This window comes from Tinamus guttatus, unplaced genomic scaffold (genome assembly GCF_059628265.1).
Source record: "Tinamus guttatus ecotype Peru unplaced genomic scaffold, ASM5962826v1 Tinamus_guttatus_pri_ptg000192l, whole genome shotgun sequence".
Taxonomy (NCBI): Eukaryota; Metazoa; Chordata; class Aves; order Tinamiformes; family Tinamidae; genus Tinamus; species Tinamus guttatus.
In genome coordinates, this window is record NW_028288726.1 from 289,761 (window position 1) to 305,449 (window position 15,689).

The 15,689-nt window shown below is 43.7% G+C and overlaps 1 protein-coding gene across 1 annotated transcript in view; it reads left to right on the forward strand.

Annotated features, from left to right (window-relative positions):
- The window catches only part of LOC148594862 (Krueppel-like factor 9), a 54,210-nt gene extending 40,496 nt beyond the window's left edge, over positions 1-13,714 (forward strand). The window contains exon 2 of the mRNA XM_088523507.1: positions 12,978-13,714. Within this exon, the coding sequence (XP_088379633.1) occupies positions 12,978-13,201 (224 nt within the window). The 3' untranslated portion in view covers positions 13,202-13,714. The remainder of the gene's footprint in view (positions 1-12,977) is intronic.
- Positions 13,715-15,689: the final 1,975 nt, after the last annotated feature.

Here is a 15,689-nt window from a genome sequence, read left to right on the forward strand (position 1 = left end):
GTGTAAAGAGGAAGGACATTGGAGAAGGGAATGCCCACAGAGGCTAAGAGATCCTCAGGAAGAGGAAATTCACCGACTAATGGAAATGGATTGCTAGGGGTGTCAGGGGCTCCCATTATACCAAGGATCCACCACACGGGAGCCCTTGATAACATGTAGGGTGGGTCCGGACCGAGAGGAAGTGTGTTTCTTGATAGATACAGGAGCCTCTCGATCCACCTTGAATTTTATGCCAAAAGGAGGGCGATTGTCAAAAGGCTCCTTGGTTATCCAAGGGGTAAGTGGGAAAGACGAACGAGTGCGTATTATCCAGCCACTGGTAGTGGATGTGGGAAATAAATTTGAGATGCATGATTTTCTCTTTGTCCCAAATTGTGATTGCAATCTGCTGGGGAGGGATTTGATGGCTAAATTGGGAATGCAAATCAGTATTGTAAGAGATGATAAAGAAGCTTGCACTACTGTAACTTTGTGCAAAATGTCTGACAAAGCTTATGCTGAAGTGAACCCAGAAGTGTGGGCAGTTCCAGGAAAATATGGAAAACTAGACATGGAACCTCTCCAAATTACTTTAAAGCAACCAGGGCAGATAGTCTCTAAAAAGCAGTATCCTATTTCACGAGAGGGAAGGAAAGGCTTACAACCTACTATTGAGTCTTTGCTGGAAGCAGGACTTTTGGAGCCGTGTATGTCTCCATACAATACTCCCATTCTGCCAGTCAAGAAGCCAGATGGAACCTATAGAATGGTACAGGACTTAAGAGCAATAAATGAAATTATCAAACCAAGACATCCCACAGTTCCAGATCCATACACTATTCTAAACCAGATCCCCTCTTCACATCAGTACTATTCAGTACTTGATTTGAAAGATGCATTTTGGGGATGTCCTCTCACAGAGGATAGTAAGCAATATTTTGCCTTTGAATGGGAACAAGAGGAGGGAGGAAAAACAATAAAACAACAATTGACATGGACAGTTCTCCCGCAAGGATACACTGAGGCACCGGTCTTGTTTGGACAAGCCTTGCAGAAAATACTGAAGGAATTTACCCCACCTCCTGAAGTTAGGTTATTGCAGTATGTGGATGACTTGCTCCTATCAGGGGAAGAAGAGGGGGTAGTAGAGGAAGCCACTGTGAAATTACTTAATTTCTTGGCCCAAAAAGGGCTTAGGGTGTCCAAAAAGAAGGCACAAATGGTGGAAAGAAGGGTCAAATATTTGGGGCATATTTTGACCGGAGGTTTACGATGCCTTGACCCAGAAAGAATTCGGGGAATTTTAGAAGTGCCATTACCCAGGACTAAGAGAGAGCTACGGCAGTTCCTAGGGCTAGTAGGATACTGCAGAGCCTGGGTTGAAGACTTTTCTGCATTAGCTAGACCACTGTATGACTTTTTAACCCAAAACAGCCCCAATGTTGTGGTATGGACATGAGAAGGAGAACAGAGCTTTAGAAAATTAAAAGATAAATTGACCCAGGCTCCGGCCTTAGCTCTTCTGGACACAGAGAAAGAATTTGAATTATATGTGAATGTCAAACAGAGCCGTGGCAAGGAAATTTTAGTGCAAAAGCATGGAGGCATGCGAATACCAATAGCTTATATGTTAGACCCAGTGGCTAAGGGGTGGCCTTATTGTCTGCAGAATTGCGCAAGTACGGTCCTAATAGTAACTGAGGTCCGAAAACTGACCACAGAGGGATCCCATGATGTCAAGGTCCCATACCTTGTCAGGGCCTTGCTATCTGAAGGGGCTTCTGAAGCGAGGGAGGGTTTAACCCAGCTTCTTGTCTAACTGGTCCTGAGGGAGAAGAACCAAAGGAAATCCATGACTGTATTATATTTAAAGCAATATGTGGCCAGAATACTTTTTCTTGTGAAGTCTCTCCGACAGGAAGCCCAGCTCACACAGATCCTCCCCTTGGATTTTGCAGTCCATGATATCCAACCAGGGGATTGGGTCTTGGTACATCAATCAAGACAGCTGAGCATGGATGGACTCATCACACCAGAGTTAAGATTTCCAAGACTCCAGAAGCCTGGACTTCTCAGTTGATCTGTACCGCTGACGGGGAGTGGGTCTGGAAAATAAACTCTGGGTTGCTGGGTCTGTGAGAATCCAGGAGGATATGAAGACTACCCATGGGTACTAGACATACTGAATGCAGGTTGCAGGTTGTTAGTTAATAACCTAGTTTGTAAAAACAAATATTGTTCAAAAAAAAAAAAAAAAAAAAAAAGAGGAGGGATTGAGCGGAATGCTCAAGTTTCTGTATTCATCAATAAGGGGGTTTTTCCACAGTTAGGCGGAATGCTCAAGTTTCTGTATTCATCAATAAGGGGGTTTCTCCACAGTTTGGCTGAAGAGCAGGACAAAGGGAGGGGAGACTGAGTGGAGCCATGAGCCGAGAAGGACAAAAAGAGCCATCTGCAAGGAGATGGGGCCTTTACAAAGGAGGGAAATAGGGCAATTGCCCCACATTCTTCAGCAAGGGGGACAAAGGAGTTGGTGAGCTCAGGTGAGAACAGATGGCGGGAGGCCGGAGTTCGGTGTAGGCGGGCCGGGAAGGCTGTAACTTCTGAGTACCTTGGCCAATGGGGAAAAGGAGAGGGCGTCCCTTGGCCGGGAAATTAGGATAAAAGGGGGGCTGCGTCCCCCAGCAATTTGAGAGACCCCACAGGGATATGCCCGGTGGACTCTCCCTTTATTCGAATAAAGTTTTAGGACTCCTCTGTCTCCTTTTGGACATTCAGTTCTTGACAGCGAGATTTTCCGCACATGGTTGACAACAAGTTAACCATGAGTCAGCAATGTGCCCTCGTGGCCAAGAAGGCCAATGGGATCCTGGCCTGCATCAGGAGGAGTGTTGCCAGCAGATAGAGGGAGATGATCCTCCCCCTCTACTCAGCTCTGATGAGGCCGCACCTGGAGTATTGTGTGCAGTTCTGGGCTCCCCAGTACAAGAGGGACATGGAGCTTCTAGAGAGGGTCCAGCGGAGAGCCACAAAGATGATTAGGGGACTGGAGCATTTGTCGTATGAGGAAAGACTAGGTGAGCTGGGCCTGTTTAGTCTGGAGAAGAGAAGACTGAGAGGAGATTTGATTAACATGTTCAAGTACCTGAGGGGTGATTGTAGGGAGGATGCAGCCAGGCTCTTCTCTGTGGTGGCCGGTGACAGGACGAGGGGTAATGGGTGTAAGTTGAAACATAGGAAGTTTAATCTCCATATGAGGAATAACTTCTTTGCTGTGAGGGTGACAGAGCCCTGGAACAGGCTGCCCAGAGAGGTTGTGGAGTCTCCTTCTCTGGAGATCTTCAAAACCCGCCTGGATGCCACCCTGTGCCACGTGCTCTCCGTGTCCCTGCTGGAGCAGGGGGGTTGAACTACATGATCTCTAGAGGTCCCTTCCAACCTTAAACATTCTGTGATTCTGTGATTCTGTGACAATGAAGCTGGTGAAGAGGCTGGAGCACAGACCTTTGAGGAGCGGCTGAGGGAGTTGGGATTATTTAGTCTGTAGAAGAGGAGGCTCAGAGGTGACCTTATTGCTCTCTACAACTACCTGAAAGGAGGTTGTAGTGAGGCAGGTGTTGATCTCTTCTCCAGAATAACTACCAAAAATAGGACAAGAGGAAATGGCCTCAAGTTGCGCCAGGCAAGGTTCAGGTTAGACATTAGGAAGAATTTCTACATGGAAAGAGTGGTGAAGCATTGGAACAGGCTGCCCAGGGAAGTGGTGGAGTCGCCTGTTTATTCCTGGTGGAGCTGAGCCTGTTTAGTCTGGAGAAGAGAAGGCTGAGAGGATATTTGATCAACATGTACAAATTCCTGATGGGAGAATGTAAAGAGAATGCGGCCAAACTCTTCTCCGTGGTGGCCAGTGACAGGACAAGGGTTAATGGGTACAAGTTGAAACACAGGAAGTTTCATCTGTTGCACCTTGTGAAGAAACTGACTCAGTTTGGGGTGCAGAGTGAGACAACTTTATTTTCAAACCAACTTCTTCTTATACTTTCTTAACACAAGTGTTGCAAAGCTTACAACCAATCAGCATCTTGCCACCTGCGTGGTTGTCCTGGCTTTGTTTCTTTTCTTCTGGCAAGACATTCCTCTCACGGGGCAGGGGGAGGTGTTTTGCAGTCCTCCCTTTTCGGCTCTGTCCCCCATCTGCTGAGAAGACTGACATCCTTGTGGTTAACTATCTGCTAACAAGGTACTATTGTCTTTGAACGAGCCTCCACATCATCTTCTTATGAGGAAGGACTTCTTTACTGTGAGGGTGACAGAGCCCTGGAACAGGCTGCCCAGAGAGGTTGTGGAGTCTCCTTCTCTGGAGGTCTTCAAAACCTGCCTGGATGTGACTCTGTGCCACATGCTCTAGGTGTCCCTGCTTAAGTGGCGGGGGGGGGGGGGGGGGGGGGGGGGAGGGGGTGGACTAGATGATCTCTAGAGATCCCTTTCAACCTCAACCATTCTGTGATTCTGTGAAGTGTTGCCTGTCTCATCACTACTACACCAAAATAACTTGGAATTTGTTATTTAAATTCTGATATTCTGGATGGAAATGCTATTACAAGTAAGATTGTTTTATGTAAATTATTTCCAGTTACATCTCTGAGGTGCATGGTAGAAGATGAAAGGTGGTGTTACCCCAAAGAGTTCATAAGCCAAAAGCTTTTGTCTGAAGGAGGATACCCTATCTTCATAAATAGTGTTATGAGAATAGAACACTTAATCCTTCCTGCCACTTCCAAATTTTCGTTGATTTTACAAGAATGGTCTGTCTGTAGGAGAATTTTCATTATTGAGGTGGTATGGGCAAGTCTTATAGACTTTTCTTTGAAGACCTTCTGAGCATAGAAATTGATCCAGACACCCACACGAGATGTAGACAAGATGAGAGCTGTAGAAGCAATGCAGAGGTCAGGAGAAAGCAAGTGAAGATGTAGAACAAAATGACAAGTATAAGCAGTTATGGAGAAGATTAGCATATGAGACCTCCATCTGAAACCTCTGTTCCCAAGAATTTATTAAAAATGTGTAAATTCCTGGAGTGCTAATAGGTGTATTTCCATATCTGGGAGAAACATGATCATGTTGCCTGTAAGGCTTACTAGATGAGCAAAGCAGGCAAAAATCATAAAGATTAAGTAAGAAGTTCACTGTTGCCCAACTTTGACTTCACTTTGCCCAACTTGACTTTGCTAAGTCAACCACATGTTGACTGTGGATACTTTGGGCCCACCGACATGGGGGTTGCAATACATCTCTCTGCAGAGCCGGGTCACCCATCAGAGTCCAAAGAAAAGCCTTCAGACAAGCACCTCGAAGAGGAAGCTCCAGCTGTGTACAAGACTCTCTGTGCTAGCACGTTGTCCATAGTTCAGTGCCTGACTCCTGACTGGAGAGAAATGCTGCTCCTCATGGCTAGGCTCACTTAGCCATAAGCCTTCTGAAGGTTTGTGCCTGTGCCAAGTCATTCCTTTTTGCACTAGAGATGGAAATGTCCATAACACCATTGTACCCAGCAGCTCAGTAGTAGGAGAATGCTACTAGTGGCCGAAAGACCTGTTTTTCAAGTCCCTGCTATGTAGAGTTTGGAGAGCATTCCCTCTGACTGGAACAAGTTTCTGTCCCTTCCTCTGTTCGAGCAGCTCCCCTTTAACAAGCATTTAATTTTTTAGACAGAACGGGAACCTAAATCTAATGCTCCTTGATTCCAGGTAAGTGCCCTAAGCACCAGACTATGAGTCAGGCTCTATCAATTAATATTTCAGTATTACTGTAAAATAGAGGAAGTTCAAATGGCAAAAAGATGGGAAGGGAGAAGAGATAGAAACTTACTCCAGAATACCCAAGAATTTACTGTTGAAGATATTTCTCTTGGCTATGAAAAGTGTGGACATAACTCTGTGGTGGGATTTAAAAAGAGGTCTTTCATTTCCTAAGTAGCTTCCCTGACTCATGGATACCAGGGGAACCAATCCCCCAAAGAAAGTCTTTTCTAAGGCAAACAAGGAGGAATCTAGTCCAGTAGAGAAGCTCTAAGTATATACCTTATATCTGAAACTTTATCACATGGGGGTAACTGAAAGACTGAGTCTTACTGGGGTTTAGGCATGAGCCTAGGACTCCCAGCAGCTCAGCAGAGCTGGGTTTTAGCAGGTGCTTTTGCATCTGGTCTTTTGAAAGAACCTCAAATACCTGCATGTGTAAGCAGCTGTTGAACAGTGGTTTTTAGGACGTTGGAGCAGTCTAAATACATGCTGAAGGCAGCTTTTTAACACCTTAATCATCCTATTTAAGATGTTTAGTCCTGAGTGCTGGTGGAATAAAACCTTTGGTGCAAATTATCCATTCATTGCCTATCCTGTAATCATCTGTCCTTGTTTAGGGGTCTATATGATCTCTTGCCAGACTAACTGACCTGGGTTTAAGTCTTCTAGAAATCTTTGTTTTATACAAATAGTACCTACATGCTCAACACTGATCTTGCTCTGTGCTGCTTCTCACCAGTATCTGTAGCTTTGTCGTTGTCATGTATTTTAATGATCCAATTTTGGAATATCTCAGAAGAGGAAAAAGGCTGCTTGAAAGGCCTCCAATCATCTGCCCAGAAGTGAGTGTACAGATGCATGAGATTCATCTTCATCAGAACACCTTGGATTTTGGCTGAGTGTCCACATGCAATGTCTCCCAGGAAATGACTTGGACCGTATGGGGGAAACAAGGACACTGGAGGAAAAAAAAAGTAAAAGAGACATGAGATAACAGCTATTCTGGGGCAAGGAAGAAAGCCTGTCTATATATATATATATATATATATATATATATATATGTATATATATTTCTCCTGTTATAAGCTGGACCATGTTCGTGGCATCTACAAAACTTGTGATACTTCAGGAGATGCTGAGACACTCAGGAGTGGTGACTGGGGGGTCATAGAAGGAAAAAAGGAAATGCTTATCATGGTGCAGTCTAAGCCAAGGACCAGATCTTCCCAGGATACAAAGATTTCTTTGGACAGTTCAAGCTCCAGCAGTCACGAAGATTCAGGAGGACCTTAGAAGACAAAGGCAAGGAGGTATAGGAGAGCAGTGGGAGTACTCCAGTCCTAGAGCATGTCCTGTTCTAAGCCAAGAGTTGTCAACTTTGTCTTCAGCTTTTTCAAATACACCCCCCCCTCCAAAAAAAAAAAAAAAAAAAGAAAGAAAAAGAAAACCAACTCAGTCCAGAAGTTGGCTGCTAGTTGCTTGTTTGAATTGTCATGTTTGTTAAAGCCACTGCCCTGTAGCTCCGGACATCAGTCATCCACATCAAAGGCAGCATTTTGTAGTGAGAAAACAAATGATGAATCAGGATAGTGGGTGCTACCTGTATTGTTAACAAGTCTACTAATGCCCACTTTATCTTCTTTTTTCAGAAACCCTTGCTGCACCAAGATCACGATATGGAAAATGTGGCATGTCTCAAAGTAGTACAAAACTAAATAATTAATTGTCTAGTCAGAAGAAAGTCACCTGCTTTGGGTCATATAAAGCAGTTTGGATACAGAGTTTAAACTTCCAGAGAAAGAAGAAACTAACCATTTGAGTGAGGAGAACAAACAGGGTGAAAAGATTAATGGAAGCAAGAGAACAGAGACCAAAAGGCAATGGCGTGTACATTCATATGAGATTTAAAGTGAGCTGGGGTTGCAGAATCAAGAGTTCTTCAGACTCCAGAGAGGACCTCTGAAGAGCCAAAGTCAAGCTGTACTGTTCCTCCATCCCAGCATGTACTGCTTCCCCAGCTCCATCCTAGGAGTCAAACTGGACAAAGAACCTGTAAACAAACTTCTGTTACATTTGTTATCTCTCTTGTTACTTCTGTAAGCTGTCCTGGATATGTTTTGAATAAAATGATTTACATCTTTTATCTCTTGTAATCAGATAGATATTGCACATAATCCTTCATTACTTGATTAAAATCCAAGCTAAGGCATACCTTAAAACATAAGAAGCATACTACCACCAAAGGAAATTGTATTTAATAGCACTCAGTTTCAGTGTTTCATTTTGTCTAGACTTAGCGATACTAATCCCCAAAATAAAGAGGGGAAAAACATATGAAAAAAAAATATATGTTTGACTTGGATGTGGCACAGAAATCAATAGCACCAGATGGAGGCAGCACTAGCATGTATTGAAGTTTTTTGCACCATTGCTTGTCCAACTATGTATGAGTGGCACCGTACCTCAAGACTTGTTTATTCTGTAGACTCTTGCACGAACACACCTCTGGTGCTTTAAAAAATAATGTGTGAATATAATCAGCAAATACTATGCCCATCTTTGCTGAATGCACAGTCATTGCATGTCAACAGATGAGATCATAGAATCATAGAATCATAGAATGCTTAGGGTTGGAAGGGACCTCTAGAGATCATCTAGTCCAACCCCCCTGCATACGCAGGGTCACCTAAAGCACGTGGCACAGGACTGCATCCAAGTGGGTTTTGAAGATCTCCAGAGAAGGAGACTCCACAACCTCTCTGGGCAGCCTGTTCCAGGGCTCTGTCACCCTCACTGTTAAGAAATTTTTCCTTAAGTTCCTCTGGAATTTTTGGTGCTTCACTTTCTGGCCATTTCCTCTAGTCCTATCAGTGGCCACCACTGAAAAGAGACCAGCACTGTCCTCTGCACTCCCTCCCTTGAGGTATTTATATACACTGATTAGATGCCCTCTCAGCCTTCTCTTCTCCAGGCTGAACAGGCCCAGCTCCCTCAGCCTCTCCTCATAGGGCAGATGTTCCAGGCCCCTGATCATCCTTGTGGCCCTGCGCTGGACTCTCTCCAGCAGCTCCACATCCCTCTTATACTGTGGAGCCCAGAACTGGACACAATACTCCAGATGCGGCCTCACCAGGGCTGAGTAGAGGGGCAGGATCACCTCCCTCGACCTGCTGGAGGCGCTCTTCTTAATGCAGCCCAGGATTCCATTGGCCTTCTTGGCCACAAGAGCACACTGCTGCCTCATGGTCAACTTATCATCCACCATGACACCCAGGTCTTTCTCCGCAGAGCTGCTCTCCAGAAGGTCAGTCCCCAGCCTGTATTGGTGTCTGGGGTTATTTCTCCCCAGGTGCAGAACCTTGCACTTGCCCTTGTTGAATTGCATGAGATTTTTCACTGCCCAGTTGTCCAGTCTGTTCAGGTCCCTCTGGATGGCAGCGCAGCCCTCTGGGGTATCGGCTACTCCTCCCAGTTTCGTATCATCAGCAAACTTGCTGAGGGAGCACTCTGTGCCTTCCTCCAGGTCATTGATGAATAAATTGAACAGGACTGGACCAAGGACTGACCCCTGGGGGACCCCGCTAGCTACAGGGCTCCAACTAGACTCTGCACTGCTGATCACCACTCTCTGGGCCCTGCCATCCAGCCAGTTCCTAATCCACCTCACTGTCCACTCATCTATCCCACACTTCTGGAGCTTGCCCAGGAGGATGTTGTGAGGGACGGTGTCAAAAGCCTTGGTGAAGTTGAGATGATAGACGACATCCACCGCTCTCCCCTCGTCTATCCAGCCAGTCATTTCATCATAGAAGGCTATCAGGTTAGTCAGGCAAGATTTCCCCTTGGTGAATCCATGCTGAGTACTCTTGAGCACCTTCTTGTCCTCCATGTGCCTGGAGACAACGGCCAGTATGAGCCGTTCCATCACTTTTCCGGGGACGGAGGTGAGGCTGACTGGCCTGTAGTTTCCTGGGTCCTCCTTCTTGCCTTTTTTGAAGACTGGCGTGACATTGGCCCTCTTCCAGTCTTCCGGCACCTCTCCCGTTCTCCAGGATCTTTCAAAGATGATGGAAGAGAAGATCTCTTGCTTTAAAAGCCTTCTAAATGCATACTCCACCACTGCTCTGTATCTATTAAGTTAATCACTGAATCACCCTCTCTCTGGGCTTTTGTAGTTGGTTATGGCTTTATAATCAATAGGAGCAGTAGATTTCCAGGGTCAGAGACAATTACTGAGGCCCTGGAAAAGTCTCTCTCTTTACCCGCCCCCCTCACACACACACTTGTCTCTCTGCCTTTGAAAAGTCTAGAGTTTTAGCACTTTCTTGTAGCATGGATCATGCCTGTCCTGCTTTTATATATGCATCTCCAAAGTGATTGTGACAATCTCCCAAAGCTTGTATTGCCGATGTGATTAAATTGTTTTCTGTAACTGTACTTTGGGTGTAGGCAGCTTACAATGAGTTACAGTAGTAGTTCTTGTTTATTTCAGGAAATGCAACTGTTCATGTTTTAGGGATCTCTGCAGTATTTGCCACCCCAAGCACATAGGCAGATCTTCTACTTTATAGTGGGGCATATCCATCCTGTGCAAGGCGCTCTGTGGCCTTCACAACTCTAACTGTGAAGTTGTTTCTCTCCATTCCCTGCTGAGCAGTACTCTTATCTAGGTACTGTAGCGCTGCAAGCTTATCCAAGGAGTCGTGAGCAAGTGCTGCATTTTCCAATACCCCTGTTATGTTACACCTTAAACATTTTCTTGTATCACATGAAATGGTTATGCAGGGGAATAGTGGTGGAAGTCACACACCCCCCATTGCATTTCAGAAGGAATGCCAGGAATCAGGCTCTTTTTTTTTTTCCTTGCTTCCCACAAGTACTGAAAAAGTAGGCTGGTTTCTCAAGTGTTATATGGGGTTAGATTCAAAACGCCTGCTTTTAGGCACCCAGTTTGCACATTATGGTGTCTAAAATGTAGACGATGAGTCCCAAAAATAGTGATCCTGATTATTTAGCCTAGGTACTGATCTGTAATAGAATTAGGCCCTTCTGCTGGATGAAGAGTTGTCAGGTAGGCGATAAGAAATGTTGCCTCTGGGGAAGGGGCAAGGATGCCTGAACTTTCTCCGCTGCTCTGGAATGTAGTTACCTGACATAGGGCCATATAGTAAATGCTTTCGCATATGTAGGATTTATAGTACTTTTCCCACCTTCCTTGGGTGATCCAGAAAACTTTTCTGTACCTCATTCTGATGCCTGCTTCAATAAGCTGTGGCAGAAACCATGAGATGATAGGTAGTAAAAGATCAGTACAAGTGAAATGCTTGACTTGAAGGCCACGCACAGATGTCAGGCAGAGCAATGCCAGAAGAGACTGGTAGCTGTGTATGTTTATGCACACATCCCAGTGCTGCTCTGCATTGTAGCTGTGATCATGGCCTTCACACAGGTGTGAGCAAACAGACACTTTTAATCAATTTCATTTATACCAGCAGTGGTTATTCAGAAAGGCTTCCAGCCATGTCTAAAAACATACATCAAGAAGCCAAAAAAACTGTAAAACAAACAAACAAACAAAAAAGAACACAAGTCAGAATGGCTTACAGGAATGTCTCCTTGATGCTCTGGGTTAGTGCTCCAAGTTGGCATTTTACTATTTTTGATTTCTTCTCTGATCAGTCTTGCTGTGAGATGAGGAAAGAAAATGCACAGGAAGCAGACTTATGCTGTGGCTGGCCTAAGAAGCTGCTTTAACATACACAGTCTACTCACCTCACTAAAACTTGTACCAAATGCTGGTCAGTCTGGGATGATATAGTTTGTCCGTCAAGGAACACCATATAATTAGAATCCTATAAATGATTAAAACAACTGCATTATTTAGGAGTCTTTCATAAGCACTTTCAACACCCATTATGTGGCTAAATCTCAACTTATCTAGGCCATCATCTTCCTCTTTGATGTTACATCCTTTGGATGCTATCAGTCATTCTCCTGCCACCTCCATTCTCTTCCCTAAAGCCCTGCAATACTTTCCATTCCCAGTTGTTGTCCTAGCTTCTGGGCTACTCATTACTCAAGTCTTTAGTCTTACTGCCTTTTGTCTCTGCTGGGGTAGATTTTATATTTCATGGATGACTATAAATAGCTGTAAAATAGCTGTCATTTATACTTCCTTCAGGAGAGCTTTAAGAAAGGGGATTAAGGCATCAAAATGCACTGGTACATGGTGTCTGTGACTGAAAGCTTTTGTGCAAAGTTGAAGTTTTCTTCTGTGACATGTAATTGAGCCAGCTTTGCAGGTGAGAAAAGCCTGTGACTTTATGCAAGACCCATGCAACCTGCAAAGATGAACTGGAGGAATTTGGGGTGCTGGAGAAATTATAGTGAATACTGTTCACTCCAGGTATCCTAATTTTTAATACAAATGTGTGGTGTATTTTAGGTTAAGGTGGTTGGTTTGGTTCTTTACCACCATAGCAAACATTCATATTGATAGAGCTGTGAATAATGAGATAATTTTCTTGCCCTCAAATCAACTATCTAAGAGATGGAGGGGAGTCCTTTATTTTCTAAAGCAGCATGGGTTTCTAGGAGGGAGGGACAGGAAAAGAAGGGAGCACAGGCCTTCTCTCTACAGGCACTGCATTTTTTGCTGTACCTATTTACTGTACCTATCTCTTGGGCTGCACAGCTCTCCCATTTAAATCCCCACTTGATTGTTCCCAGACTGGACCTACTTGTCCTAGGTAAAAGTTTTTTTTTTGTTTGTTTGTTTTTTAGCTTCTTTTATAACAGTTACAGATGATTTTATTCAGCAAAATGTGTTAGAGGAATAATACTGGTGTTCCTTTCTCAAGACATGATGGGGAGGTCAACATAAAAAATGTACAGGAATAGACAGAGCTCATCTGTTGTTATGACAGCATTTGGTGGTCATGTAAGGTTCTGCACTAGAGTGAGAGTTTCATGTGGTTGGAAGGGGGTTTGGCTCCTGCTAGAGGTGAGACTGAAACCTGATGAAGTGAGTGATCAACAGCTCTGCAGACATTGGCACCATAGAAAGAAACCAAGGCATTTTTTTTTTCTGCTCAACAGCGTATTCCCTGGCTTCTCAGCTGCCCTGCTGCAGCAAAGATTATATACCTGTTAATACCTCTCCCCTAAACTTCTTGTCATCTTTTCTTCCCTCAGGTGAGCGACCATTCCCCTGCACGTGGCCTGACTGCCTTAAAAAGTTCTCTCGCTCTGATGAGCTCACCCGGCACTACCGAACCCACACCGGTGAGAAACAGTTTCGGTGCCCCCTCTGCGACAAGCGATTCATGCGGAGTGATCACCTGATGAAGCATGCCCGGCGTCACACGGAGTTTCACCCCAGCATGATCAAGAAATCCAAAAAGTCCAGCTCCTTGTGAAGGCAAAGCTGGCCTGGGGAAGGCAGTGGGGGGGAAGCGATCCATTGCGAGGATGTGGTGAAAAACACAAGTGCAGCTTGCTATTGTACCTCTAGTAGACCCTATTCACGTTCTGAAAGCACATGTAGCCGAAGTGCAAAAAAAAAAAGTACTCTGTACCTCCCTCCCCCCCACTTCACTGGGAACAAGTCTTAAACAAGTGAATTGCAGAGCACGAGTGAGAATAGCGATCAGACTAGGCAATGACTTTCTTTTGTAATTTAAAGCATTGACACTGGTGTATATATGTCTGACTGGATGGTTTGGCCTGTGACACCACGGTAGTGTGATTTCAAGTTCTTTGTAATTGCTGTGTCAGGAACATGTTTTGTTGAACAACGTAATGCTGCTTGTATTTAAAAATTGTTGAGTAGTACCACTTTCTGAGTCACTTAAATAATTCTCAAGTAAAAATTCCATAACACATTTTAGTAGTGCGTTTACTTCTATCTCAGAATGATCCTTCATTTAACATTTGTCATACAGAAATAAAGTGAATTTATACTCAAGAAGATCCATTAAAATAAATGGGTCTTTTAAATTTTTCATTGTATTAGCTATACTTTGGAATATAAGCTGCCCTTTTTTTTTCCAGGAAAAAAATGTGTATAATTCAAGCAGATACTTAAAGCGAAAAAAACCTCACAGCAGCTCAGTCATTTTCTGCCAGTATTTAACTCATTATTCACTAAATGAAATCACTAAAGTTAAATACTAAATTAAATACTAAAGTATTTAACTTTATTATTCACTTACCTGGAAAAAATACAAGTCAGCCTATGTAATGTGGCAGGGTTATGAGGGCAAAAACATACGTCTCTCAATTGATCCTATACTTTCATTTGACAATAAATACCATACTGTACTATAGAAATGTTACTAACAATGCTTTATTCTGCTGTGTTTTGTTTGAATGGATGCATAACAGCACTGCCATCTTTATAAACCACTGGTTTTTTTTTTCATACATTTGCCTTAAAGATTTATTCTCTTCATACACTTGCCTAAAACTCCTGCAAAATCCAATGGGAGTTGTGTGTGCTTATGCAGAGGGTAGACCTTTCCTTAAGAGCACTCTGCTAATGGAAACAGCTAAAATTATTGCAAAGAGCACTTTGAAAGGGTTCCTATATATCTCTTTATAGGTGTTTCAGTAGAGTATGGGGGAAAACTGTGAGCTAGTTGGAAATGCAACACAGATAATGTGTCATAATATTCCTTAGGACATAAGCTTCCCTAGGTACTTTGCATTGTACCTGTGTCACGTGTAACATGTCAAGTACTGATAAAGGCAATATTGCACTTATTTTAAAGCTATGGTTTGCTCTTTAAGAGGAGAAAACATATCACTGAACGAAAACTTTAAATTGTTGTCATTATCTGAGTATTTCATCTTTGTTTATGCTAAAGGCATGAACTGTAAGAGGTTATCAGTGACTTTTCCCATTCCAACTATTTATAGGGGGAGAATTATGTTTACACATTTTTATTTCCAGAAACATTCTTCTGTTTTGTTTTTACCTCTTCCTCAAGAAGAGGAAGGGGGGGGGGGTGCAGCCCTACTATAGAGACTTAGAGCCAAATTCTTCTTGGGAATAATCATACTGAAAAATTAAGTTTTGTCCACTACAGATGAATTTAGGTAATCTTGTAAAATTTGGTACATAAAAATCTTGTTAGTACACCTGCAGTTACAGTATCTTATTGTTTTACCTGCTTCCTAGTGAGCGGAATGCTCAAGTTTCTGTATTCATCAATAAGGGGATTTCCCCACAGTTTGGCTGAAGAGCAGGACAAAGGGAGGGGAGACTGAGTGGAGCCATGAGCGAGTGGGACAAAAAGAGCCATCTGCAAGGAGGTGGGGGCCTTTACAAAGGAGGGAAATAGGGCAATTCCCCCACATTCTTCAGCAAGGGGGACAAAGGAGTTGGTGAGCTCAGGTGAGAACAGATGGCGGGAGGCCGGAGTTCGGTGTAGGCGGGCCGGGAAGGCTGTAACTTCTGAGTACCTTGGCCAATGGGGAAAAGGAGAGGGCGTCCCTCGGTCGGGAAATTAGGATAAAAGGGGGGCTGCGTCCCCCAGCAATTGGAGAGACTCCACAGGGATATGCCTGGTGGACTCTTCCTTTATTTGAATAAACTTTTAGGACTCCTCTGTCTCCTTTTGGACATTCAGTTCTTGACAGCGAGATTTTCTGCACACTAGGAACAAACAAAAATAATAAAAAAATCAACTTAGAATATTTTCTTCTATGGTTGTATATGGCTTTCATCATTAGAAATCAGTTTGCATATAGTGTTTTTACCTGTGTAGTTCATGATAAATTCCATCTATGTGAACTGCTTTAAAGGCATTAGGGATATTGAGCAGTCTGTGGAATAAAAAGGGATGTGTTTTCTTCAGTTAAGACATCAGGAAACCAAGCACACTTTCTATCTCTGTTTCAGCT